Genomic DNA, 25,296 nt, shown 5'->3' with positions numbered 1-25,296 from the left:
CACCTGAACTTCCACCAACCATCGAGAAGACTATGCTCTGAGTCCCTTTTGCTTGCCCATATTCCCTGCATCTACTGAAGCAGAAGTGGAGGATGCTCCTTCTTTCATGTTGCAGCAAAAACCTAGAACAGCCTCCCCACACACCTCTAGACCATTACCTCACTTTCGGAATTCCGAAAGGGCCCTCAAGACCTGGTTCTTTTAATAAGCCTCAGGAACCTGCAAGTGCCTGGCTACCCTATCAGGTGATTAGCTGTGCTTTATAAATCCTGGTTGATTGAAAAAAAAACCTTTGAAATGTTCTTTCCCGGCACTGCTTCTAGAATTTGTAATGTGCCGCTGACCCACAACAAATAGCACCTTCAGTCTGTCTCTCTCTCTCTCTCTTTCAATGTCTTCAAAAGGTATCCCTAGGCTCATCTATTTAGTAAACTGTACCATTCGTAGTTCATACAATGTCTTCCTTATCTACCTGATATATATTTATGATCTTCATGAATCCAGACTCTTATTCAAGATTTTGTTGTTCCATCGTTTTCAACTTACATGCTTGTATCCTTAATTTCTGCTGTTTTTTTCTTTTGCTTACAATTGTATTTTGATTGTCTCTCCGATGCCTCATCTTTAGGCATCATTTAATCACCCACCCATCCATGCATACATACACCCAGTGCAGCGCCACTTTTCTTGCGCCCATTAGCGCCTCCCTAACGATATCATGTGTGTGTCATATCTAAGATACGGTGCACCATAGCAGTAGTTATTGGAACTAGCATCAACATTTTTAAAGCTAGTTCAGAGATTTGCAGGATTAGCGTAAAAATTTTTGACGCTAATCCTGCAAAGCCCATTGAGTCCCATTACAAATAATGGTGTGCCTCCTTTTAATGCCTGTTCTGAGCAGGTGCTAAAAGTGACAAAAAAATGACGCAAAGAAATCTCTTAGATTTCTTTGCACCCTTTTTCCAACCCCTCTAATGAGGGAATGCCCCCTTTGAAAACATTTTGCCTGGCGCAGGCATAATGTAGAGCAAGGGGTTACAAAGTGGTGCAATGTATGCATTGTACCACTATATAAATTTGTCGAAGAGATTTTGGCCTCATTGAGCTACATTAGCGTAATACAAAATTACGCTAATGTACCGCAAGGTGGTACTAGGGGCTCTTAAATCAGCCTCTTGAAGTTGTTGTTGCTGTGTCAGGTAACATCACCCACAATGAAATGGGAAGTTTCCTAACAGATTGTTCCTCTGAAAGGCCAGTGTGTCCATCCTTCTAACCAGCCATTTCCCCAGTGCCATAGCCTTTCAGAGCCACCTTCCTATCAGAAGTTCCACTGCAGTCCACATCCCAGCCCTCCTATGATCAGTCTCTTCGAGAAGGTAAGTGAAGTTACTAGAAAAGTTTTATTAAAACTGCTAATCGTGCAGGCATAAAACAAGAGACAGTAGCAGTGTAATCCTTTTCACCGACAGTCAATAAAATTGCCACTGGGATACTGCACCTGCTGCATGAATTTGTATGCGACCTGAAAGTTTTGATTTTGCAGCCTGTCCCTCTGGGGTCAGTAAATGAGGTGCCAGGAGTTGGGAAGCAATAAGAACGTTTATTGTCCAAAAAGTAAATGGGAGGCTGGGGCTGTGGTGTGAGCACATGTTGTAGGACAACACCTGTTACTCATTCATTCCAAAATCACGTGTCTGGACAGATGACCTGCACCCCTATCTCCCCTCCAAGAATGAATCCTCTGTGCTATTCATCTCTCAATACAAAACTGGTAAAGTAAGAGACAGAGCCTAGTAGTTCAGTGTGTGTGGGGCTCACTCACTGTGCTTATTTTATCATCAGTGTAAACCAGGGATCTGTATCAAGCTGTGAAGCGTGTTGTCAAGGAACCAACACACTCTGTACAAGAGTATTTCATTTACAACCGTAGACAAAGAGGAATGTGCCATATATGATTCAAAGTCTTGCTGCCTGGTATATGTGGGGCACGGGGGATATTCCCCTTTCTATTTTTTTTAACTTTTTTAAACCATTTTTATTGGCAGTATTCACATCAAGATAGGATACATAGAATAGATCGACATCATCATGCATAATCATAATTAGTAATCCCATCATGCAATTCACAGGATAACCATACTGACTACAGGAGTGAGTGGTTCAATCTTACAAAATATTCTAAAAATTCAGCATTGAAGAACCAGCCATGTGATGTGCACAGAGATTGCAAAAATAAACACTGTATATCTGGGATTACAGATAGGGTGTGCTCTACTTCAGATAAACATACCCTTCAATCTCGGCTATGGAGAGCGGGCACTGAAGGGAAGACTCAAGGACAAGGTGTCGATTGGTGGTGGGGGGGAGTTTGGGGGTGGAAGAGCAGTCATGCCCAGGACGTTAGATTTCACTCTAAGAAACTTCTGTGCTCTCCTGGATTGTTTGTAAATTTAATAATAGTGCTTCCCAATCCGCTGGTATGGGATACTGTGCAGGCCCCAGGCCTCTTCCCGTCTCAATGATACAGCCTCTGCGCGGCCCCATTTCAAAGTTGCTGCTCTCCAGTGTGCTGTGCTGAGTAATGCGGAAGCCTTCTTGCACATAGCAATAAGTCTATTGGCTGTCAAAAACGCTAGGTCTATGAATCTGTTCTCAGCCTTAGCCACCGACGATCAACGAAAAAGATCCAGCAATGACCACTCTACTGTGAATAGGTCAATGTGGCTAGTTAGCTGCTCTATTTCATGCAAAATTGTGGCCACAGCTCTGCTGCTTCTGGGCAGACCCGAAATGTGGAACATATCGGCCCCATTTGCTGGTATCTTGGGCAGGTTGAGATGGAACCAAACATGCAGGAGAGGGAGACTGGTGTGAGATATGCCTTGTGTATTTTATTATGCTGCAGATACTGGAATTACACACTATTTTTCTGGGATATGCTCTGGCCTTCTCCTACTCTATGTCGGAGAGTTCCCTACCCAGGTCTCTCTCCCACTCTCTACGGGTCTCTGCTAATGGGTTTCATATGGTGTGTGCAAGCGTTTGAACAAACCAAGTGGTGAGTCTACGCCATCCTCCCATAAGATGGAGTGTGTGTGTCGGGGGTGTTGATCTGGTTCCCTGGCTGAAATGCCCCAGAGCCTCAGTAGTTCCGCTAGCAGGTGTGCATGCACCAGGAAATGTCCTGCAGAGAGCCCATATTCTTCCTGCAATGCACCGTAGGTCCAGAGCGTGCCCTCCTGAAACAATGCTCCTAATGTATCTACATCTGCTACCACCCAAGCGTGCATCCCACTACGCCCAGCACATCATGGAAAGTGGATATGGATTGTGACAGGATGTTAGTTGAGTAGTGAGGCATTCTTGACATGAGTTTTAAGCTGTGGGTGAAATTCTCAAATGCTATTCGCAGTAAACCATTCGCCCCCTGTGGGAGCCGTGCATTCAGTAAAAAGACACGCTGTATTTTTGTGAGCGCCTGGACGGATGTGGAAAGTCCTAGTTCATCTATATTATGCCCTGCCATCCAATGGACAGACCAATGCATCTGTGCCGCTAGATAATAATGCTTGAAATTGGGGACTTCCAGGCCTCCCTTCGTAACAGACAGCTGCAATTTCCTTAAGGCTACATAACAGCGACATTTATTCCATATGAAGGTTCCCAAAGCTGTGTGCAGGGTATGAAATGTGGATCTTGGTATGCTGACCGGTAAATTGTGGAAGAAGTATAGCAGGCAGGGAAGTATCACCGTTTTGGACAGAGACACTCTGCCCTGCACTGCGAGTGGCAGAGTACCTCTAAAGGCCATCTGGGGTCTTAACAAAGCTATGGCCTTTGTGAGGTTGCCATCAATCAGGTCTATCGTTTCATGGTAGATATTGATGCCCAAATACCGAAACGCCGTGGACTCCCATTTCAATGGGCTATTATTCACGAGGAAGTCCTGTTGAGGCCAACGTGGATGTAAAGGGAACAAATAGGGCATTGCCCAATATACCCGTAACCCAGCTGCAGTCTGGAATTCTAGCACAATAGTTTGCATTTGGGTAATGCCTCCTCTAATACTGCGGATATAAATCAGGTCATCATCCGCGTACAATGAGACTACGTGTGTTTCTTCTGATACTGGGATACCCCAGTCCCTCCCCTTCTGACTTTAGGCTTGGGCCAATGGTTCCATGGCAAAGGCAAAGAGTAAGGGGGATAAAGGACATCCTTGCTGTGTCCCTTGGCTCACTTGAAAGGGGAAAAGAGATACATTTCCCTATTTTTCTCTTGCCAGTGGTTCCACATACATTTGACGTATCAATTCCTGTAGCCTGCCCACAATGCCAAAGATCGTCAAAACGTAGAAAAGGTAGTCCCAATACACTGTATCGAATGCCTTTTCTAGATCTAATACCAAGCATGCAGCAAACGGCCAACGGGTCGGCTGCTTCCATTGTAATCTGCGTATATTCATAGTGGTGGATCTTCTGGGTGTGAACCTGTTCTGGTCTGGGTGGACCAGTTTCAGCATATAGTCATGTAGATGGCCGCCAAGATCTTGCTCACTAGTTTTTAGGCGGATCCCAACATGGACAGCAGGCAATAGGAAGCAAGCTCAAGAGGATTCTTCCATGGTATGGGAAGGGAGACCAGAAGGGAATCCTGCTGAGAGAACGGGCAGCAATCTTCGTTATGCAGTACTTGATACAGCTCTAGCAGCTCGGGGCTAGGTGATGTTCGTATGCCTTGTTGAATTCGATAGGGAACCCATTGAATCCTGGCATCTTGTTGGTTGCTGCACCCTGTATTGATCCTATAACTTCTATATCATGAGGGGGGCATTGAGATCCTCCTTGTACCCACTGGGGTTAGAGTGGGGAGTCCCACCTCCTCAAGAAAGCTACTCACAGCGTCCTGCCAATTCACCCTGGGGGGATCGTAAAGTGCCCAATAGTGGTCTGTGAATGCCAAATGTATGTCTATCTGGTGCAAGGCTAGCACTGTCAGGGATACATGTATCCTCATGATAGGTGAGGAGGGGTCCGCTGTGCGTAATAACCAGGCTAACAGACGATCAGCCTTTTCCCTTCAGTATGCATTTAAGCTTGATACACCTTAAAATCTACACAGCGTAATTGTTCTATCAGGCGAGAATGTTTTTCTATTGCTGCAGTCAGGCCATCCTGCTCTGCTCAGCCGTTCCTGGCCGCTGCTTCTAAGGCCCCCAGGGATATTTCGACTTGAGGAAGGTCTCTGTGTATAGGTGCTGTAACTCCTACTATTATGTGGATACGAGGCCCCCGGAGCACTACTTTCATGACCTCCCAATCCATAAGTTTAGAGGTGGATGCACCCCAGTTTTCTATAAAGTAACGGGATAATGTGTCATCAGTCACCTCCCGCAATGTCTAATCCTCCAAAAGTGCTGGTTGCAGTCTCCATGTGGGGACCGGTGGTCCTGGGGCATTCCATTCCGATTGTGATTGCAGTGGGTTGTGGTCACAGAACGTTTTCCCTAGATATTCCACCCCTGTCGCTAACAAGCAAGTGTTTGGGGCACAGATGTTTCTATCTAAAAGTACGTGTAAGTCGTGCAAGGGGGGTTAGTATGAGAAGGCTATTGCAGTTGGATACAGGGATCTCCAACGATCTAAGAGAGACCAATGATGGAGCCACTGGGAGTAAAATGTTGCGGCCGATTGCACAGGAGAGTGGCGGATGCAAGAGATCTAGGTGGGGGTGAAGCACACAGTTAAAATCACCACCAAGTATTCATGGGATGGGGGCTCATTTTGTCAATACTGGAGAAAGGTGGGAGAAATAGGCCAGCTGTGCTGTGCTGGGGACATAAAGACTACCCAACAGCACCGCTTTGCCGTCAACGAGGTCTTCTGCTAGTATATGTCTGCCCTCAGGATCTATTTCTGTTTCTACAAGGTGAAAAGGGACACCAGGTCTGATCCAAATTAAGGTTCCTCAGGCAAAACCCAAACATGTAGTATAGAAATATTACACCCTCCACCTCCTTTGCAGGTGTACTTCCTCCCCACCCATGACATGAGTCTCATGCATTAGTGCAATGTGCACACCCCTCCTCTGCAAATACTGTTACACTGCATGCTTCTTCCTCGTGGTACCCATACCCCGAAAATTCCATGTGATAATTTTATTGTTAGACATTTAACCAATAAGGGTGAAAGGTACTACTACAGAAGTCCGTTTCCTCCCACAGTAAAATGGTTTTAGTCAACATCAACCCCATCCGACCTGGAAAGGTAAACATTAGTACATCACATGATTCAACTAACTGAGCAACCTGAACTCCCAACCCAGGGCAGTCCAAAAACTTGGAGCCACCCAAACCAATTAAAAAAAACGCCCATAGATGGCATGCTCCTTTGCGTGCCCGCATGTGCACTAGTTGTGCTTAGGAGTGAAATGAGAGAGGGGTGACCAGTCCTATCCAAAGTCTGTGGTCTTAAAGCGAAACGATGGCCCAATGGACCAATGGTTTCTAGATTCTCGCTCAGCAGCCACCAAAGGCACGGTGGGGGAGACATCACAGAAGTTTGTGTGCTATTTGCAGAGTTACCTCTGGCAAAAGCATTTAAGTTGCACTGTCTGCTGAATGAATGAAGTTAACTTCTGTTAAGAAAGGTTTAGGTGATGAGCGGCGATCCGTCCAGAGTGTGCCCACTATGGTCAGAGCTTGTGCCTGTTTCTCCTTTGCCTGTTTTGATGAGGGTGCTCAGGGTGGCGGTGTGCCCCACATTGTCTTTGCTTCACATTCTGGGTGCAGTGTCACTGAGAATCTGGTGTGGAGGGTGCAGAAGCCTCGTACTTCTGTTGTTCCACCCAATGCCAGGCATTCGTTGGTTCAGTTAACAAGATTTTGTTACCAGTCATGACTTTGAGTTTCATCGGGAAGAGGAGTGAGTATCGGAGGCCCGCTTTTTGTAGCATGCACTTCACACCAAGGAAAGAGACTCTGGGAGATGGTGTAGTCTTGGAATATAAACACTCTAGAATTGTCATGATGGAGTGTGGTTGCTGATCTGGCCGCCCATACATTCAGGATTCGAACTACCACTGGCCGTGGATGTACTACCGGAGGGGGGCGTCGTGCTTGTACTCGATGGGCATGTTCAACAAGGAACTGAGTGGACCGCTGATCCTACGCCACCGTCTGCAACAACCATTTCTCAAACACTGCATGGGATCAACATCCTCTGCGCCTTCTGGAAAGCAAACAATGCAAAGGTTACTGCGGCATGACTGTCCCTCTGAATCTTCAGCCCTAGCTTCGCCTTTGCGAACTTTTGTGGTGAGGGTGCGTACCTGTCCTTCCAATTCTTGTACGGTCGGTCTAATTTCTGTGACCTCACAGGTGACTCTTCCTGCTAACTTCTGCCGGTCAGCATACAGTAGCCTTAGTTCAATGGCCACAGCATCCAACTTGGAGCAGAGGTCTTGCTTGGTGGCTTTTATAGCTTCAAGTATTTGATCCAATTTGAGGTCAGTTCTTGATGTAGGTGCCACTGCAGGTCTGAAGGATGTGTCCACCATAGTGCTCATGGTCCTGAGGCAGCCCTGTTTGTGTGGTGGGGCCCACAGTCCACCTCTGCGACCCACCCTTTGCACTCCAGAGTTTACAGTTGGCGCCCAGTGTTGTGGGACCCACCAGTCACTCAACTCCACTGTGAGTAAGGCGGCACGAGCAGTCCCCAAGAGGTCGAAGTACGGCTGAGAAAAACGTGAGGGGTGAATGTACTTGTGAGGGATTACTTATGATTGTTCAGGCTGTCAGTTTTGCTGATCTGATGTTGGTGAACGTCTGACCTCCTCTTCAGTCTCCTCTTGCAGTGCGGACTCTGTCTGGAAAGCCTGTTATATGAGTCTCACTGTGTCCCTGCCACAGTCTGGTAACAGGACAGAGTAGTTTTGAGTTACTGTCTGTTGATCAGGGCTTGTTGTGGGCGAGAGCTCCCCAAGTTGTGTCTACTCCCCACTCAAGTTTCCAGGCAGTCGACAACCCAGGGCCATGGTATGCATAAAGCTGTCCACACAGGGCTAGGATCTCCACGTGTGGCAAGGCTCACTGTGTGCTGGTCGCCTATGGGCCCCTATAGTCTCCCAAAAGACTAGTCTCAGCAATCACATCTCAGTATGGCCTGCAGAGTCTCCTCGCTATGCAAGTGCAGGGTGAGGAGTAAGCCTGGGTCCCTTGTGATGCAGGATGGTGGGTGGCAGGGTGGAGAACCCTCCCTGCTTTATCCAGGGCTGTGCGTTGCAATTTGGACATGCAGGTTTCACAATGGTGGAGGTGGGTACTCACTGTTGTTTTTCTGCCACCTAACAGGGACCGTCCTCTATGTTGGATGTGTTGCACAGGTTGCGATGTTGCCAATCACAGCAGGAGGGAAGCAGCGATCAGACCCGTCCTTGGGCCAGCTCAATGCTTCATCAGAGCCAGTGGCAGAGGATCGTCTCTCAGCCGTACCCTGGCCATTCCGTGCCTCACATGAGGACTGCTGCCTCCGATCAGACAGTCCGTCTCCTCCACACAGCCCTTCTGCACAAGCCTCAAAGGGCCGAGGTCCTCCAGGGCCACATCACCCAGCCGCAGAAAGCCCCAAACCAACCAGGTATCTTCTCTCAGACTCCCCCTTTCCAATACGGTTTAGCTCAGGACTCCAAGACAGCCGATGGCGGCAGGCATAACTGGATTATGGGTCTCAGGACAGAGCGAAGTCCGTCCGCTATCTTGCCCAGCTGGCCATGGCCCTCTGGCTTTTCCCCTTACTAGAATCAGCTGCAGAGGTCTACAGTGCTAGAATTGCAAGACCCATTACTGCAGCTAAAATGCACCACTGCAACGCTCAGTGAAATGGCACTTCCACAAAACATGCCGTACAACTGCACGTCTTGCAAATCTGAGCAACCAGCGTAGAGACTGAACCCCTGAGACGATATCAGATTTCACTGCAACTAAACAGGCTGCACTGGCTCCCTGTGGAAGGCAGGTATTTGGTTCTCACCCTAACATTTATTCACAAAGCAATAAAGTAGTGCTCTAAACTGTGTAACACACAAGATAACACCATACACTCCTATAGATCATTGAGTCCTTGCAATATAATTCTACCTGCTGTCTCAAAGTGTAGATACGAGACATAATTTGCACAGGGATGTTTTTAGATTGAGCCTAGGCAGTGCATGTGCTGTCTCTTCCAGACATGCTGTATTCACTCTGTGGACTAAAAGCTCACCCATAGAATTGCTCTTTGCTGGCTTCATTGTCACTCTCCTATTTATGGCATGCATTTGTCATGTCTCTTTTAGTGTTTATCCCTCCCCGAGAGCAAGGACCAAGTACAATACCACTCTATAGGAAGCTGGCCTGTTGTGTAGAAGGTACCAATGGTACATACACTTTATACCACGTCAAGGTATCCCCTCTCAGTGAAGTGTAGGCAGTGTCTAGAAGCCAGGCTCTCTAGAGGTAGCTGTGGAAGAGCAGCCTAGGCTTATCTAGGAGACATGCAAAGTTCATGCAATACCACTACAGTCACACAGTATTTGCACACAAGAAAGAAAACACTTGGTTGTACAAAACTAAAGGTACTTTATTTTTTTAACACAGTATCATAAAATACTAGAGAGGCAATCCTCCAAAGAGAGGTAAGTAATATATATATATATATATATATATATATATATATATATATATATATATATATATATATATATATATATATACACACACACACCCCCTAATAACCAGTAAGAGGCATAGAAAGGTTGCAAACAGGGGGAGCCCAAACCATGTACTAAGAAAGTGGAATGCGAACACAGGGCTCCCACCTAGGTAACTAACTCGTGTATAGGGGAGCTGGAAGTACTAGGAAATCACACAGGTAAGTAATGCAGTACCCCCCCAGCGACCAGGAATGCCTGAGTAAAACACTGTATTTCCCAAAAACGACCCCAAAGGATGAAAAGAAGACACCCGGAACAGCCTGCAAGGAACCAGCAGTGGAATACCAAAGATGGAGACCTGTGGAGAGAGGGGACCAAGTCCGGAAGTGTCTGTGGAGTCCAGGGGGAGTAGGAGATGCTACCCACCCAGAGATTCCTGTTGGAGTTGGTCAACAAAGAAGGAAGACAGGTCAGCACTGCAGCACAGAAGCTGAAAAAGAGTCCCTGATGCTTGCTAAAGGTGTCCCACGCTGGGAGCTGGATTGCAGATGGTTGTCGGTGAAGGATTTCCGCCAACAAACTTTGGCAAAGCCAAATTTGCGTTGGGAGGAAAAGGAGTCCTGCAAGGGACCAGCAAGGTCCAGGAGGACTCTACCCAGGAGGGAGAGTCACAGGGGACTCTCTGCACCACAGAGGGCCCTTGAGCAGAGGCAGCACCCACAGGTGTCCCACAGGACAGGGAAACAGAAGCAGCTGAAGCAGCCCATGCAGCACCACAGACGTTGCTCCCACGTTGCCGGAGGACCACGCAGAGGCCCAGGAGTTGCAGGAGGGAGTGCTGGGGGCTGGAACTACACGTTGTCTGAAGTTCCCCTTGGAGGTGAAGCAAACAAGCCTTGGCAGCTGCAAAGGACGTGGTGCATGGGGGTACTGTCTTGCATGGAGTGGAAAGGACTTACCACCACCAAAGTGCGACTGGTAGAGAGAACAAAGGGAGACGCTGCGAACCACCATCTGTGATGCAGGACTTCCGCCACTCAGAATGCGTGGACATCCACGCATCCAGTCGTCGTTGCTGCCAGGTACCTCTAGTTACAGGGGAGTGATGCCTTCACCCCAAGGGAGATTCCTTCTTCTTCTTGTGCAGCCTGAAAAGTTGCAGTCTTCTGAGAATGTACAGCTGGGGAAATGTTGCAAAGCAGGCAGGAATTCTGGATACAATGTTGCAGAAGAGCAGAGGAGTCCTAACGGAATCTTATAAGCTGAATCTGAAGACCCACCCCAGAGGAAGACCCTATTTAGACCAAAGAGGGGGCTTGGTCAACTAACCAAGTATCGACCTATCAGAGGGTGCCTCTGATGTCACCTGCCTGGCCTGACCACTCACATGCTCCCAGAGTTCCCTGACAACCTTCGAATCATGATGGCAGAACCCAAGGACCCTCTGGAGGAGGAGGGCACCACCCCTGGGGAGGTGATGGACAGGGGAGTGGTCTCTCCCCTTTCCTTTGTCCAGTTTCGCACCAGAGCAGGGACTGGGGATCTCTCAACTGGTGTGGACTGGTTTATGCACGGAGGGCACCAAATGTGCCTTTCAAAGCAAAGCAGTGGCTTGGGGAAGTTACCTCTCCCAAGCAAGTCACACCTATTTCCAAAGGGAGAGGGTGTTACCTCTCTCTCTCAAAGTAAATCCTTTGTTCTGCCTTCCTGGGCTTGATCAGCTCAAGCACTAGGAGGGCAGAAACCTGTCTGAGGGGTGGAAGCAGATGGGCTGCCCGAAAAAACCCTGTAAGACTGGTGGTATCAATGCTGGAGGTCCTCTAAGGAGCCCCCAAGGTGCATGGGTTCATACTTCCAATACATGCAACAGTATTGGGGGTATGATTCCGAAATGTTTGATACCAAACATGCCCAGGTTCGGACTTACTGTTATATAGCTGGACATAGGTAGTGCCCAGTACACCTATAAAATGGCGTCCCTGCACTCACAACGTCCTGTAAAATGGGGCATGAGTTTGTGGGGGCACCTCTCCTAGTGCAGGGATTCCCTCACACACAGGTACCTGCACCCTGTCCTCTGGGCTGAGAGAGCCTATCATAGGGGTGACTTACAGTGTCATGGTGCAGTGACCTGTAGTGAAACCGGGTGCACGCATCCGGTTCACACAGACTACAATGGCAGGCCTGCAGAACCCTTTGCATGGGCTCTCTATGGGTGGCAGAATATCTTCTGCAGCCCAAAGGGATCCCCTGGAACCCCAATGCCCTGGTTACCTAGGTACCATATACTAGGGACTTACATGGGGACACCAGTATGCCAATTGTGGGGAGAGAAGGTTAGTAGCAACCACATTTAGAGGAAAAAGCATAATCAGTGGGGTCCTGGTTAGCAGGATCCCAGTAAACACAGTCAAACACACTGACAACAGGCAGAAAATGGGGATAACCATGCCAAGAAAGAGGGCACTTCCCTACACACTCCACTAGTTACTATTTTAGCATGTGTTTGTCAAACTACTTTTCTTTAGTTGAAAAATAATTAATACAATCAGTCCTTTTTTCGTTTGAGGCCGCATTAGTGCCTTTTCGAAATGTATTTTTGATCTGTGCAATCTTCATTTGTTAACGATCTTCATGTATTTAAACTGGGTTTTTTTGTTGTAGGCACGGGGAGAACCGACACCGAGACTTCAACCCTGTTTCCCAGTTCCAAAGTCCACAGCTCTAAATGTTATGTCACATCCTCTCTCCAAATATTGCTGGTCATAGGCTTGTGTGTGTTTGTCTGGGAGTGGCAGAGTTTCGTAATTTACTTTTTTCTCACTCCAAGCGAGCTGCCGGCATCAAAGCCTGCTTCCTGGGGCTCTGGTCCTAACCTCCACCGTGACACTCTCGCCCTCCCTCCCATTCTCTGTAGGTTTTGGTAAAGACACTCTAGGCTTGTATTTTCTCCACGACTCCTTCTACCAGCGCTCTGGCTTTCCACTGCCAGCTCTTTGTTTTAACTGTGTTTTTTTCCTCTTGGGACTGGGTCAGAGTACCGTTCTTCGTGGAACACTGTGACATTACTTCAAAGTGCCTCGGCTCTGGAACACTATATCTAGTCACCTCATTCACAAGTCTGGGAGGTCCCTCGGTTTCTGCTATCTGTGCCGCCTGCAGAACTACTCAGCAACAAGCAGCGGTCGGTTCTCTGGAACATGCACGGTTGCTGCAGTATATCATACAGCACGAGGGACAGTACCCCAGATTTAATTTTCATAGCGCTGGTAATATAGTACTGACTCTCCTCCAGACCAATCTTTCTTTTAACTAGATACAAATTAGTCGTTAGATTACAAATCACAGGAAATTTAATTTTCCAGTGGCTATATAAACTTTCAAATATTAGCAAGAAAGTTAAATATGTTATTTTCAATTTTTTACTATCAATGTTGAATTAAAACAGACACAATTTTTCTAACTTCTTTCAAATGTGAAAGTGAGGGTTGACATATTTATTTTGCATGAATCTGATCAGACTCGTCCACCTTTATGGTTCATTGCCACACAGGCGGAGCCCCCGATGCGCAGTGGCATCCCAGCCACCTGCCTCTCATTGCTATAAAGTCTTGAGCCACGGCAACTCTTCTCTCCCGGATGGCTTAATTTGCCGTAATGTCTCAGTATATGGCATCTGAACTCCTTAGGATGCGCTATCTTTTCATTAATGCTGATTTTGCTCCTGTATGTCCCCAAACCCTTGTATTATTGCAGCTTTCAAAGTGCACGGAAGACGGGAATATATATTCATTATTATATTTTATGCGTCTATTTTTTCTCGTGGTAATCACTGATTCATATTAATTCGACAGACCATGATTACTCTTTAGTTATGACACTGCAAGGAGTATGACGTATATTTTCATAAAACGTTTATTTATTACGAAGGATACCTCATTGCCATGAAATAGCATGGAGAGTAGGGGTACTGGTGCATGCTCCATTTTTTGTAACATTTGTCAAGGAAACAGCTTCATGATGGCCGTACACAGAATTTCATAGTGCTGCTGTCTTGCATCGAGGCACTGGCCTTTCTGTCTGTGTGTTAACAAGGCTTGGAATGTGTCCATAAATGTTTCCTGAGGCAAGCATGTATTCCTAAATCAGACTGCATGACCCAGTGTGTAGCAAATGTATAGCTCTTCAATCCCTGGCGGCACTGCAACCAGGATAATCTGCGTCATGGCTAAACACTTATAAGGTCCCAAAGGCGAGACCTACTGGCTATGCCAATACTTGTTTTCATTTTTACCTTGCAAAAGTAGATGAATATTGTAGGAACCTGGCCAGGTGTGTGGTAAGTACCTATGGTACTTAAAACCTTATCCCAGGTCCAGGTATCCCTTCTTAGTGAAGTGTAGGCAGTGTCTAGAAGCCAGGCTCTCTAGACGAAGCCATGGATGAGCAGCCAAGGCTTATCTATGAGACATGCAAAGCTCATGCAATACCTCTGTAGTCACACAGCACTAACACACATGAAAGAAACACTCAGTTGTACACAAACCATATACTAAAAAATGGCATGCAGACAAGGTACCCTCACCTAGGGAAGTAAAATGTGTAGAATGGAGCTCAGGTTATTAGAAAACCACAAAGGTAAGTAACACAGTACCCCCCAGTGACCAGGAATGCAGGAGTAAAACACTGGATTTTCCCCAAACCACCCAAAAGGAGGGAAAGAAGAAAAAGAAGATACCCAGAGAAGACCACAAGACAACCAGCAGTGGATTCCTGAAGAAAGAAGACCTGTGGAGAGAGGGGACCAAGTCCAAGAGTCACAGTGGAGTCCAGGAGGAGTAGGAGCTACTACCCCCCAGCTGTGGATGCAGGAGTTGGTTGATTATGATGAAGAACAGATCAGCACTGCAGCCCGGGAGCCGGATAAGTGTTCCTGTTGGATGCAGAGGAAGCCCCACACTAGAAGGAAGAATGAAGACAGGTGTCGGTGCAGGAAATCCACCAACAAGCCTTGGCAAGGGCACGAGGACTCAACCCAGGAGGGGGAGACACAGGGGACACTCAGCATTGCAGAGTCCACAGGAGCAGAGGCAGCACCCACAGGAGTCCCACATGATGGGGACATAGGAGTCGCAGAAGGAGCCCACAGAGCACTACAAAAGAGGATCCCACGTCGCAGGAGAACCAAGCAGGAGGCCATGCTTTGCAGGATGGAGTGTTGGGAGCTGGCGCTACACGTAGCATGAAGATCCCTTGGAGGAGATGCAAACAAGCCTTGACAGCTGCAAGAGACGCAGTGCACAGGGGTACTGTCCTGCGTGGGAAGGCAAAGGCTTATCTCCACCAAAGTTGGACAGCTGGCAGAGAGGACCAGGAGGACAACTCCGGACCACCACTGTGATGCAGTATCCATGCAGCTCAGCAGGAGAGGGACTCCACGCAGCCGGTCGTTGCTTGTGGTAGGTGTCTGCGGTTGCAGGGAAGTGACTCCTTCACTCCTAGGGAGATTGCTTTTTTTATTGTGCAGGCTGAAAAGTTGCAGTCTTCTGAGGATGCACGGCAAGGGAAATGTTGCAAAGCTGGCAGGAGCCCTGGAAACTATGTTGCTGAAGAGTTCTTTCTTCTTGGAAGCAGCTTGTAGGGTCTTGGAGGTTCCAGTCACATTCCGTAGGCCAGAAGTCGAAGCAGAGGTTGCTGAGGAGTCATGCTGGAACTTTGCAAGCCGAATCTGCGGACCCACCCAAGAGAAAGACCCTAAATAGCCCTGAAAGGGGGATTGGTCACCTAACAAGGTAAGCACCTATCAGGAGGTGGCTCTGATATCACCTGCCTGGCATGGCCACTCAGATGCTCCCACAGTACTCTGCCAACCTTGGAAATAAGATGGCAGAACCCAGGGGCCCTCTGGAGGAGCTCTGGGCACCACCCCTGGGGTGGTGATGGACAGGGGAGTGGTCACTCCCCATTCTATTGTTCAGTTTCGCACCAGAGCAGGGACTGGGGGTCCCTGAACGTGTGTGGACTGGTTTATGCCCTGAGGGCACCAAATGTGCCATTCGAAGCAAAACCAGTGGCTTGGGGAGGCTACCCCTCGTAAACCAGACACACCTATTCCCAAAGGGAGAGGGTGTTAACTTCCTCTCCCAAAGGAAATCCTTTGTTCTGCCTTCCTGGGCCTCATCACATCAAGCATCAGGAGGGCAGAAACCTGTCTGAGAGGTACCAGCAGCTGGGCTACATAATGTTAACTCCAAACCTGGGCATGTTTGGTGTCAAACATGTTGGGATTATACCCCAATACTGTTACCTGTATTGGTTGTATGATTCTATGCACTCTGGGGGCTCCTTAGAGGACCCCCAGCATTGCTCCTACCAGTTTGCAGGGTTTTTCTAGGCAGCCCGCTGTGCTGCCATCCTACAGACAGTTTTCTGCCCTACTTCTGTTTTACCATCTCACGCCCAGGAAGGCAGAACAAAGGATTTCCTTTGGGAGAGGGAAGCAACACCCTCTCCCTTTGGAAATAGGTGTTACTTGGCTTGGGAGGGGTAGCCTCCCCAAGCCACTGGTATGCTCTGAAGGGCACATTTGGTGCCCTTCTTGCATAAACCAGTCTGCACCTGTTCAGGGACCTCCAGTCCCTGCTCTGGCACAAAACTGGACAGTGGAAAGGGGAGTAACCACTCCCCTCTCCATCACCACCCCAGGAGTGGTGCCTAGAGCTCCTCCAGGTGGCCACTTGATTCTGCCATCCTGAAATCAAGGTGAGCCGAGGCCCCTGGGAGCATCTGAGTGGCCAGGTTGGGCAGGTGACATCACAACCCCCTCCTGATAGGTGGTCACCCTGCTAGGTGCCCAGTCCCCCTTTCTGGGTTATTATGGTCTCCCTCTTGGGTGGGTCCTCAGATTCGATGTGCAAGATTCCAGCAGGACTCCTCTGCAACGTTTACTTTGACTTCTGGCCACTGGAACCACAACTGGACTTCACAGGAACCTTCAATCTGCAGCTCCAGCAAGGACTTCGCCCTGCAACATTGTTTCTCCGGCTCCTTCAAGCAACTGCAACATTTCCCCAGCTGTGCATCCCCTGAAGGTGGCAAGTCTTCAGTCTGCACCAAGAAACAAGAAGGAATCTCCCTTGGAGTGACAGAGTCACTCCCCTGCATCTGCAGACACCAACTGCAACGACAACCGGCTGCCTGGATCTTCGCTCATCCTGAGGTGCTTGGATCCTGCATCACAGGTGGTGGTCTGGAGTGGTTCCCTTGGTCCTCTCTGCCAGCTGTCCAACTTTGGAGACGGTAGGCCCTCGCCTCCCCACACAGGACAGTACCCCCTTGCACTGCGTCTCTTGCAGCTACCAAGGCTTGTTGGTATATCCTCCAAGGGATCTTCAGGCTCTGGGTAGCCCCAGGCCCCAGCACTCTTCCCTGCGATGCACAGCCCTCTGCGTGCTTCTCCAGCGGAGTGGGACTCCTTTCCAAGTGTGCTGCGTGGGCCTCACTGTGACTTCTGTGCTTGCTGCCTGTGAGTCATCTGTGAGGGCTGCCTCCCCTTCTGCTCACTCTCCTTGTTGCTGAGGGTCACTCAGGACTCCCCTCTTTGGGTTGAATCCACCTGGATATTGCTGGTCCCCAGCAGCTCCACTTTTATTTCTTTGCGACATTTGCATTTGCCATGGCTTGTTTGTTTTTCCACACCACAGACAGACTGCAATTCTTCATCCGGCATGGGACGTCGACTGCATCACTCAGGAACTCTTCAGCTGCTCCAGTTCTGCACTGCTGACTGTCTTCGTTTCACTGTTGACTAAATCCTGCATCCACAGACGGGTGGGTAGAGGCTCTTCCGGCCACCACCGGACACTCCAACGTGAACTAGACTTGGTCCCCTTCTTTTTCAGGTCTTCCTCTTCCGCGATCCACCTCTGTTTTTTTGCAGTCTTGTCTGGGTCTTGCAATATCCTTCTCTGAAGTCCTTTTGATGGGTTGGGGAAAACCAGTAACTTACCTCTTTTCTCCTGGTCGCTGAGGGGCACTCTGGTACTTACCTTTGGGGTTTCCTAGTTCTTCCAGCTCCCCTCTACCGATTCCACTTTCTTGGGTGTGGACCCGACTTTCACATTCCACTTACTTAGTATATGCTTTGGTCCCTGTCTGAGCCTTTAGTATTGCCTATTGCTTTTCATTGTTTTCTATTGCTTTTCCTGCCAATATCTGATTGCTACTATACATATAATAGCGTGCTTACTTACCTCCTATTAGAGTATTGTCTATCTAGCATTTTAGTATTTGTGTCACTAAAATAAAGTACCTTTATTTTTGTAACAATGTGTGGTTCTTTCATGTGTGTAAGTGCTGTGTGGCTATAAGTGGTATTGGATAAGCTTTGCATGTCTCCTAGATAAGTCTTGGCTGCTCATCCACAGCTACCTCTAGAGAGCCTGGTTTCCTAGACACTGACTACACCTCACTAATAGGGGATACCTGGACCTGGTTTAAGGTGATAATATCATAGGTACTCACCACACACCAGGCCAGCGTCCACCAGTATGCACACCCCATGAGCCACTTACAGTGAGAAACTCACACTGCCTTCAGCCTCAATTTCAGACCTCTCGATCAATCATTGTCACCAACATATGCCCGCAACCTGGACTCAGTACAAAGTATGCAGCATAAAAGAGTCATATGATGCATGAAAAAACGTTACATAAACATAACATTCTGTGATATGTAAAAAGAGATTGTATCACTGACATTGAACACATAAAGGTTCCAGCAGTCATTGTTCAGAAATCGAGCCATGGTTTGCCTGTAAAGTTAAGGATATGAATATAGAATCGGAAAGAGACATTTCAAAGTTTTACGTCCATGAACCAAGAGATCTTCTTAAGTAATATATTTTCACAGTATACTGGCCCATGATATGGATCAATATGGGGCATCCCTTTTATCAATCCTGGGTTGGAGGATGTATGAGATAAAAGTTTTCAAGGCATCACAGGTCATAGCTTAATTGATCTGTTACCTCAATGGCATTGTTGCCAGGGTGACCAGACGCCACCAGTTTTTCTCCTTCTAGGTGCAGTTGGTTCACACTTTCTTCTTTCGCTTCTAAACTTCGGTTGATGAAATTCTAAAAACAGGGCAGAATGAAGACATCTGTTTAGTCAAAAATAAATTCAACTTCAGCTTGTAAATCTGGGGATGCGCCAAAATCTTACACCTCCCCAGGGGAGGCGCAAAGAGGAGAAATATTTTTATTTCTCCTCGTTTTTTTCTCTTCATACATGTGCTGCATTTTGTAGCTCATGTAGAAAGAGAAAAAAGCCCCCCCATAATTGTTTTTGTGCAGGAAGGTCCCCCTTCCTGCACAAAAACAATCCTGCCTACGATGGAGATACCTTTGCACCATGGTGAAAGCATGTCTGCAATAGTTCTAGGCTGCAAAAACGGCACCAGCACAGTGGGAAAGGACAGGAATGCGCCGTATTGCATAAATACAGTGCATTCCTCCCATGTCCTTTTGACGCAGGGCTAGCTGCGCTGCCATGTGCCAAAAGCCCAGAAATCTGGGCCATAGGGTTTCAAACAGTCAGGCAGGCAATGCTATTGCCTATTTGGCCTGATTTAGGAGAGGGAGAGAAAGGGAGATGGTGACACAGGAGTAACTCTTTACACGGAATGGTGAACAGGTACAGACGTCCAGTCTAAGGAGATGACTAATGAGAATGATCTGACCAGGGAAGCCGAGGCCTTTAGAAAGAGACTAGGCAGCCATTTGTCACGTCCTGACCTAGGTTTGTGAGTAGCATGTTAGCCAGGCCTAATGGTCTCATAACCTCCAGTGAAAGCAAGGGTATAGACAAGCGACCTGAAAGAAGTTAATCAAAGCTGCTGTGGAACCAGTTGTAGGTGGCACCTGAGGTTTGTACCATTTTACAACACATTGGGGGTCATTTTGACCCTGGCGGCCGGCGGTAAGGTGGCGTGAACACCGCCAACAGGCTGGCGGTGTCCTGCCAGCTATTATGACCGTGGCGCAAAAGCCACGGCCATACCGCCGGCCCCTCCACTTTACCGCCAGGTCTCCGCCTGGTGGTCATAATCCCGCATCCAAGCACCGCTGCCCTGGGAATTATGAGTCCCCGACCGCCAGCCTGTCCGTGGCGGTAAACATCGCCATGGAAAGGCTGGCGGTAAGGGGACTTGGGGTGCCCCTGGGGGCCCCTCCACTGCCCATGCACTTGGCATGGGCAGTGCAGGGGCCCCCAGGCATAGCCCCGTCGCACAGTTCACTGCCCGAATTTCAGGCAGTGAAATGTGCGACGGGTGCTACTGCACCCGCTGCACATCAGCATTGCCGCCGGCTCCATTACGAGCCGGCAGCAATGTTGATGTGACATTTCCGCTGGGCCAGCGGACGGTAACACTGTTACCGTCCGCTGGCACAGCGGAAATGTCATAATAGGGAGGCAGGAATACCGCCGGCAATGGCGGTATTCTGTCTCCCGCGGCCTCCGAGGTCGTAATGACCCCCATGGTTTTACCATGCGTGCCTTTATGATGCATTTTTTACAACACATGCATTTACCATGCAGGAAATTATAAATGTGGTAAGTAAAAGATATATATATATACACACACACACACACACATATATATATATATATATATATATATATATATATATATATATATATATATATATTTATATATATATATATATTTTGTTTCTCTTTTTGGAGCACCCCTAAACCCTTCATTTTTTCAATACGTTAATCACTCTTACCTATCCTATGCCCCTAACCACCCTAAAATAAAGTTACCACCCTATACTTCTATCCACTCCTAAATCCCCCAAACACCCAAACACACATACCACCCAATACACCTAACCACCACATAACTCTAAAAATACCCCTACAACCCAAACCCCTTACCCACCCCTAGACCCTAAAAAATACCCTTAAAACTCAATACCCTTATCCATCCCTAAACCCTAAAAATACCCTTACCAGCCAATAACCTTACCCACCCCTAAATTCCCCAAAAAAACTTACCACTCATTACCTTTACCCACCATAAACCCTAAAAATAACCTTACCCACCCCTACACTTTTCAAATATGCTACCATCCTATAAGCTACCCACCACTAAGCCATTAAACGTGTGTGTCTATACACACACACTTACATTAACTAGACTTACCATGTGTGGTAAAGGTATGCTTTGTACAAGCACCAAAAATGCCTGTGTGGTAAAATGTTCATGTGCAAGAGTTGGTTTTGTACATAAATGTATGTATACTAGTATGACTGTCTTTGAGTATGACTGTCTTTGTGTATGCCTCTTTGAACTTGCATAATCACAGGCAGTGGTCCCACACCTCATACTGTCGCCTCCGGCTAGGATAGTCCAGATTACGGTCGCTCCAATCGTACTGCATGCGGTCCTTCTCCTGCTGGTCCAGCCAGTAGAGCTCATTGGTACAGCGCTGCATGTAATCTTGCAGAGAGTTGAGGTCCTTCTGCCGCTGCTGGGAGCCTGACTGCATGGTAAGGAAGAGAGCACAGGACAGTACTGCTTTTCTGTTCAGCAAGAGATTGCCAGTGTACATGTGTTCCATTTTTATTAGAGAGCGACAGAAAGACTTTACATCACTGTGGGAGATATACAAAGGTTTCCTCTATACAAAAAACGTTTAGACATGCATGTTCTACCCCTCTCTTGGCGGGTACACAGATATATTTAATTTTTGAGTGATTATTTTATAAATCACGTTCTGGTTGTTATCTGCCTTACGCTTATGAGGTGCCTTTTCAATATATCTTTGGCATAAATACATTCTCTCTGTATGAGAGACCATCAAACCCACGGTTGCTCTTTCTTTCCAGAATTCCTTCAAGATGTCATTGAAAAATTTCGAACACATTTGTTCCATCCATATTAAAGTCCCTGCTAGCAAACCTTAAACATACATAGGGACTGTCTCTGGTATATTCTGTCTCACTTGTGTTGCATCAATTCTGTCTCCACCCAGCCCACAATCTGCAATGTCATATGAACATTAGAGTAATGAAAACGGGCAGGCCTTACCAGTAGTTTGTTGTATTTCACCTGCAGGCCACTAATGTACTCCTGAGAAAAAAAAACACAACACCAAAATGATTGTTGTTGATTATTTACTTTCATTCTGCTTCATTATGACAAATGCTGAATAGCACCTCAATCTAGTCTGTGTTCTCGCTCCCACAGTCTTTCGTTTACAGGTTTCTCATGTGGATTAAGAATTTGATATGTTTAATTCATTCTCTCCCACTTGTGTATGATCCTGATGGACTTGGCATATCTTGGTGATCTGGTTGTAAGTGACCGTACACCACTGGGACCACAAAGGAGACTTCTCGCTTTAGGAAAGACAACATTATAAATGCCGAACGTTTCATTCTAACGAATCCTCAAAATTATGTTCTTGGACAAGTAAAAGACAACATATGACTGGTATATGTAGACAAAATGCACACCTACTGTGTAAGGCCTATCAATATTTGGGGCTGTGCTTTACCTTATTGGGAAGCACATCATAAATATATAGCTTCATTGACTAGCTCTACCAACAGATTAAAACAGTATGCGTTTCAATATATACCTTCCCTGGGCAATGTAAGAAATCACCCAACGCCTCTAGATTTGACTGATAAAAATGTAAAGCTTAATGCTTGCTATCCATAAATGCCTAGCCAGGGCTAGTCTGCTGGCTGTTAAGTTGATTATCACAATGGTGTATTTAAAAAGGCAGACCCACAACCATTGCATGATATGTTATAATTAGCTTTATCTGTTTATGGTAACCGGAATTAGTGTAAGAAAGCGTGCGGTATATTTTCAATATGGTCATGATATAGTTCGTAGCATCATTGGAACGATAACATTTTAAAAATTCAATCTATTAAACTAGTGAATTGCTTTAGAATTTAGAGTTAGCAGGTTTGAAGCCATCTTCAAAGGTCAGAATAGAGGGAAGCACTAACATAATCAATATAATGAAACCGTGGCTGCTAATCAGCCACAGCATTACTTCACCGAGCGGAAGGAGGCTATCAAAAAATAATGATCTTTAACATGAGCTAACTATTGCACTGAATATCTTGGGAGCATGGTCTAAACTGGGCAATGAACAATCGGTTTGTGGACTAAGGGGACTCAAGCGCGTGCATTTTGGGCATATTTCCTTGGTGTGTAGGTGGTTGTTCTAAAATGACACTTGAGTGGCCAGGTTGTACTCTCCAGCGTGCTTTTAAAGCTTGGTTTATGGGCATCCATCCTATGCTGCCCGTTCCCAAATGGTGCAATTTATGAATCAAGGGCTACATGTATCAAGCTTTCTTTTTGCGACTCGCAAAACAGTATGTAGGATAGTGTTCTTGACACTATTTGCGAATCGCAAGGGGGTCGCAAATGCCCACTTCATGATTATTCATGAGGTAGGTCGCAATTTGCGATCCCCTTGGGAATGGCGGCCCTCATAGGGATTGTGGCCTGCTGGAGACAGCAGACCACCATGTCTGTGACTGCTTTTAAATTTTTTTTGTAATGCAGCCCGTTTTCCTTAAAGGAAAATGAGATGCATTACAAAACCACTGCCTGCTCTGAAAAAATGTTTTCAGTGACATTCACAAAGGGGAAAGGGTCCCATGGGGACCCCTTCCCGTTTGCAAATGTGTTAGCACCAGTGTGACACTGGTGCTAACTACGATTGTTTTGAGACCGCATTAGCGGTCACAAAACAATCATAAGTGGGACTGCGATTCGCATTTAGGAAGGCAACCCCCTTCCTAATTGCGAGTCGCAATCCCGTTTTGCGATTCGGTAAAAAGTTTACTGAATCGCAAAACTGGGCTTGTACATGGTGAAGTGCTTTTTGCATGTTGCAAACAGCCAGATTCGCTGTTAGCGACGTGCAAAAAGCTTCGTACACGTGGCCCCAAATGCTTTAGAATATTTTTTTTCAGGCCAGTAATCCTGATTTGGATGCAAATGGTAATCTGCACCTGATTCGGTATTCCAATTAGTAAAATTACCTCACAGGGTGTTTTTAACTTGCATATATTTTGCAAAGTAAAACTTGGTGACATTTGAGCATGAAAAGCTGCCACCTAAGAGTAAAGGAAAACACATGCAACCCTATTCATGAAGGTAAAATTACACATGTAGATTTGCTCATATGAAATGTACTCTTACACATTGTACTAAGTTTACTACTTTTGGCTATTCGCCATTTCTAAATGTAAAGTTAATCCAAGGTGCAGATTTACATGTCCTCACCGCTGAAACCAGGAAGTGTAGCAAAATGTACTATTGTAAAATTCTAGGTTAGACAAGACCAGGGTTTAGTAACTTTTCTTATGTAAGTGGAGGAGTCTGCCATGAGAGTGGAGATCGCCCACTTGTAAAGCGTAGGGAATAGTTAAAAAAATATTAAACATAAAAACAAATTGTAAAAATATTTTTATGTTAAATATTTATGTAAATTCATTTTATGTATTTTATTTATTTACTTATTTTAAATGAAGAACACAATTTAAACAATGCTACACCATTATTAGTTTAAGCAAAGCGGCCCCCGTATGGCCCCCAGCGTGATCTACCCAAGGGCGTCGGAGAAGAGGTGGACCGGGGACAACATGGTGGCTGTTGCTGCCCTGGCAGAACAGGGAGCGGGGGGCAGACCCTTGCGGCATTGAACAGACGCTGCGACTACAGGCGTGGAGACCCCGGATATCACCCCAGCCCCAAAATGGCGTGACCTAGAGGTACCAGGTGGGACGGTGCTGGCCCACGCAGAGGTTGCTAGAGAGGAGGGGACCACCAGGGAATGGGGCTGCCGCGGCCGACTCACCGGTCGATTGGGAGAGCGCCAAGGAGGAGCAAAGACGCCTGGGGAGCAGTGGCAGGGGCCGGTGAAGGCACAGAACGAAGGGAGGCATGAACCCCCCGAGAAGAAGGGGACAAAATGGAGGAGCAAACCTAGTTCTGGGAAGGCCACTGCCGATCAAATTGATCGGGTCCACATGGCAGAAGTTGGGCCGTGGCATGCCAAGGAGGAGAGGCCACCCCTGGGTCCCAAAAGGTGGAAGACACACGGGCGAGCACCTAAGAGCCCCACAGACCTCAAGAGACGGAAAGTGAGGAAAGAGCCAGTGCCCAGAGAGAGGGCCGGAATACTGTGGGCCAATGGGGAAAGCCCGTAGGTGGCAGGAGATAGGAGGATTGTCAGGAGAGGACACTGGGCCCCTATGCAATCTAGGGAACAGCGGTGCTGATCAGGTCGGTGGAAGGGACGTGGCCCCCTCAGGAGCAGAGCCGAGAGAGGGGGTGAGATGGCAGCACCGGGGGCACCCTGAGGGCCAGTGACATCTCCGTGCCTACACAGAACCAAGGAAGGAAGGAAGGGAGACCGGTTGGGTTGGACCAAAAGCGCAGGCCCGAAAAACTACACATACACCCCACCGCAGAGGGGGGGGGGGCAGCAGAAGAAGACAACCCAGGGGCCTGCACCAAAAGGATTGATTGAGGACTGATTGCGGTTGTCCATGA

At 47.3% G+C, this 25,296-nt stretch overlaps 1 protein-coding gene across 3 annotated transcripts in view; it reads right to left on the bottom strand.

Annotated features, from left to right (window-relative positions):
* Nucleotides 1-25,296, bottom strand: part of PPL (periplakin) — a 453,724-nt gene that overhangs the window by 201,955 nt on the left and 226,473 nt on the right. For all 3 annotated transcript variants that reach the window (XM_069210696.1, XM_069210694.1, XM_069210695.1), the window contains exons 6-8: nucleotides 21,796-21,837; nucleotides 21,086-21,247; nucleotides 18,725-18,832 (exon numbers count right to left, since the gene is read on the bottom strand). In XM_069210696.1, coding sequence (XP_069066797.1) covers nucleotides 18,725-18,832; nucleotides 21,086-21,247; nucleotides 21,796-21,837 — 312 coding nt within the window. The remainder of the gene's footprint in view (nucleotides 1-18,724; nucleotides 18,833-21,085; nucleotides 21,248-21,795; nucleotides 21,838-25,296) is intronic.

Source organism: Pleurodeles waltl, chromosome 10 (genome assembly GCF_031143425.1).
Source record: "Pleurodeles waltl isolate 20211129_DDA chromosome 10, aPleWal1.hap1.20221129, whole genome shotgun sequence".
In the NCBI taxonomy this organism is placed as follows: domain Eukaryota; kingdom Metazoa; phylum Chordata; class Amphibia; order Caudata; family Salamandridae; genus Pleurodeles; species Pleurodeles waltl.
This window is presented reverse-complemented; position numbering and strand designations above follow the sequence as displayed.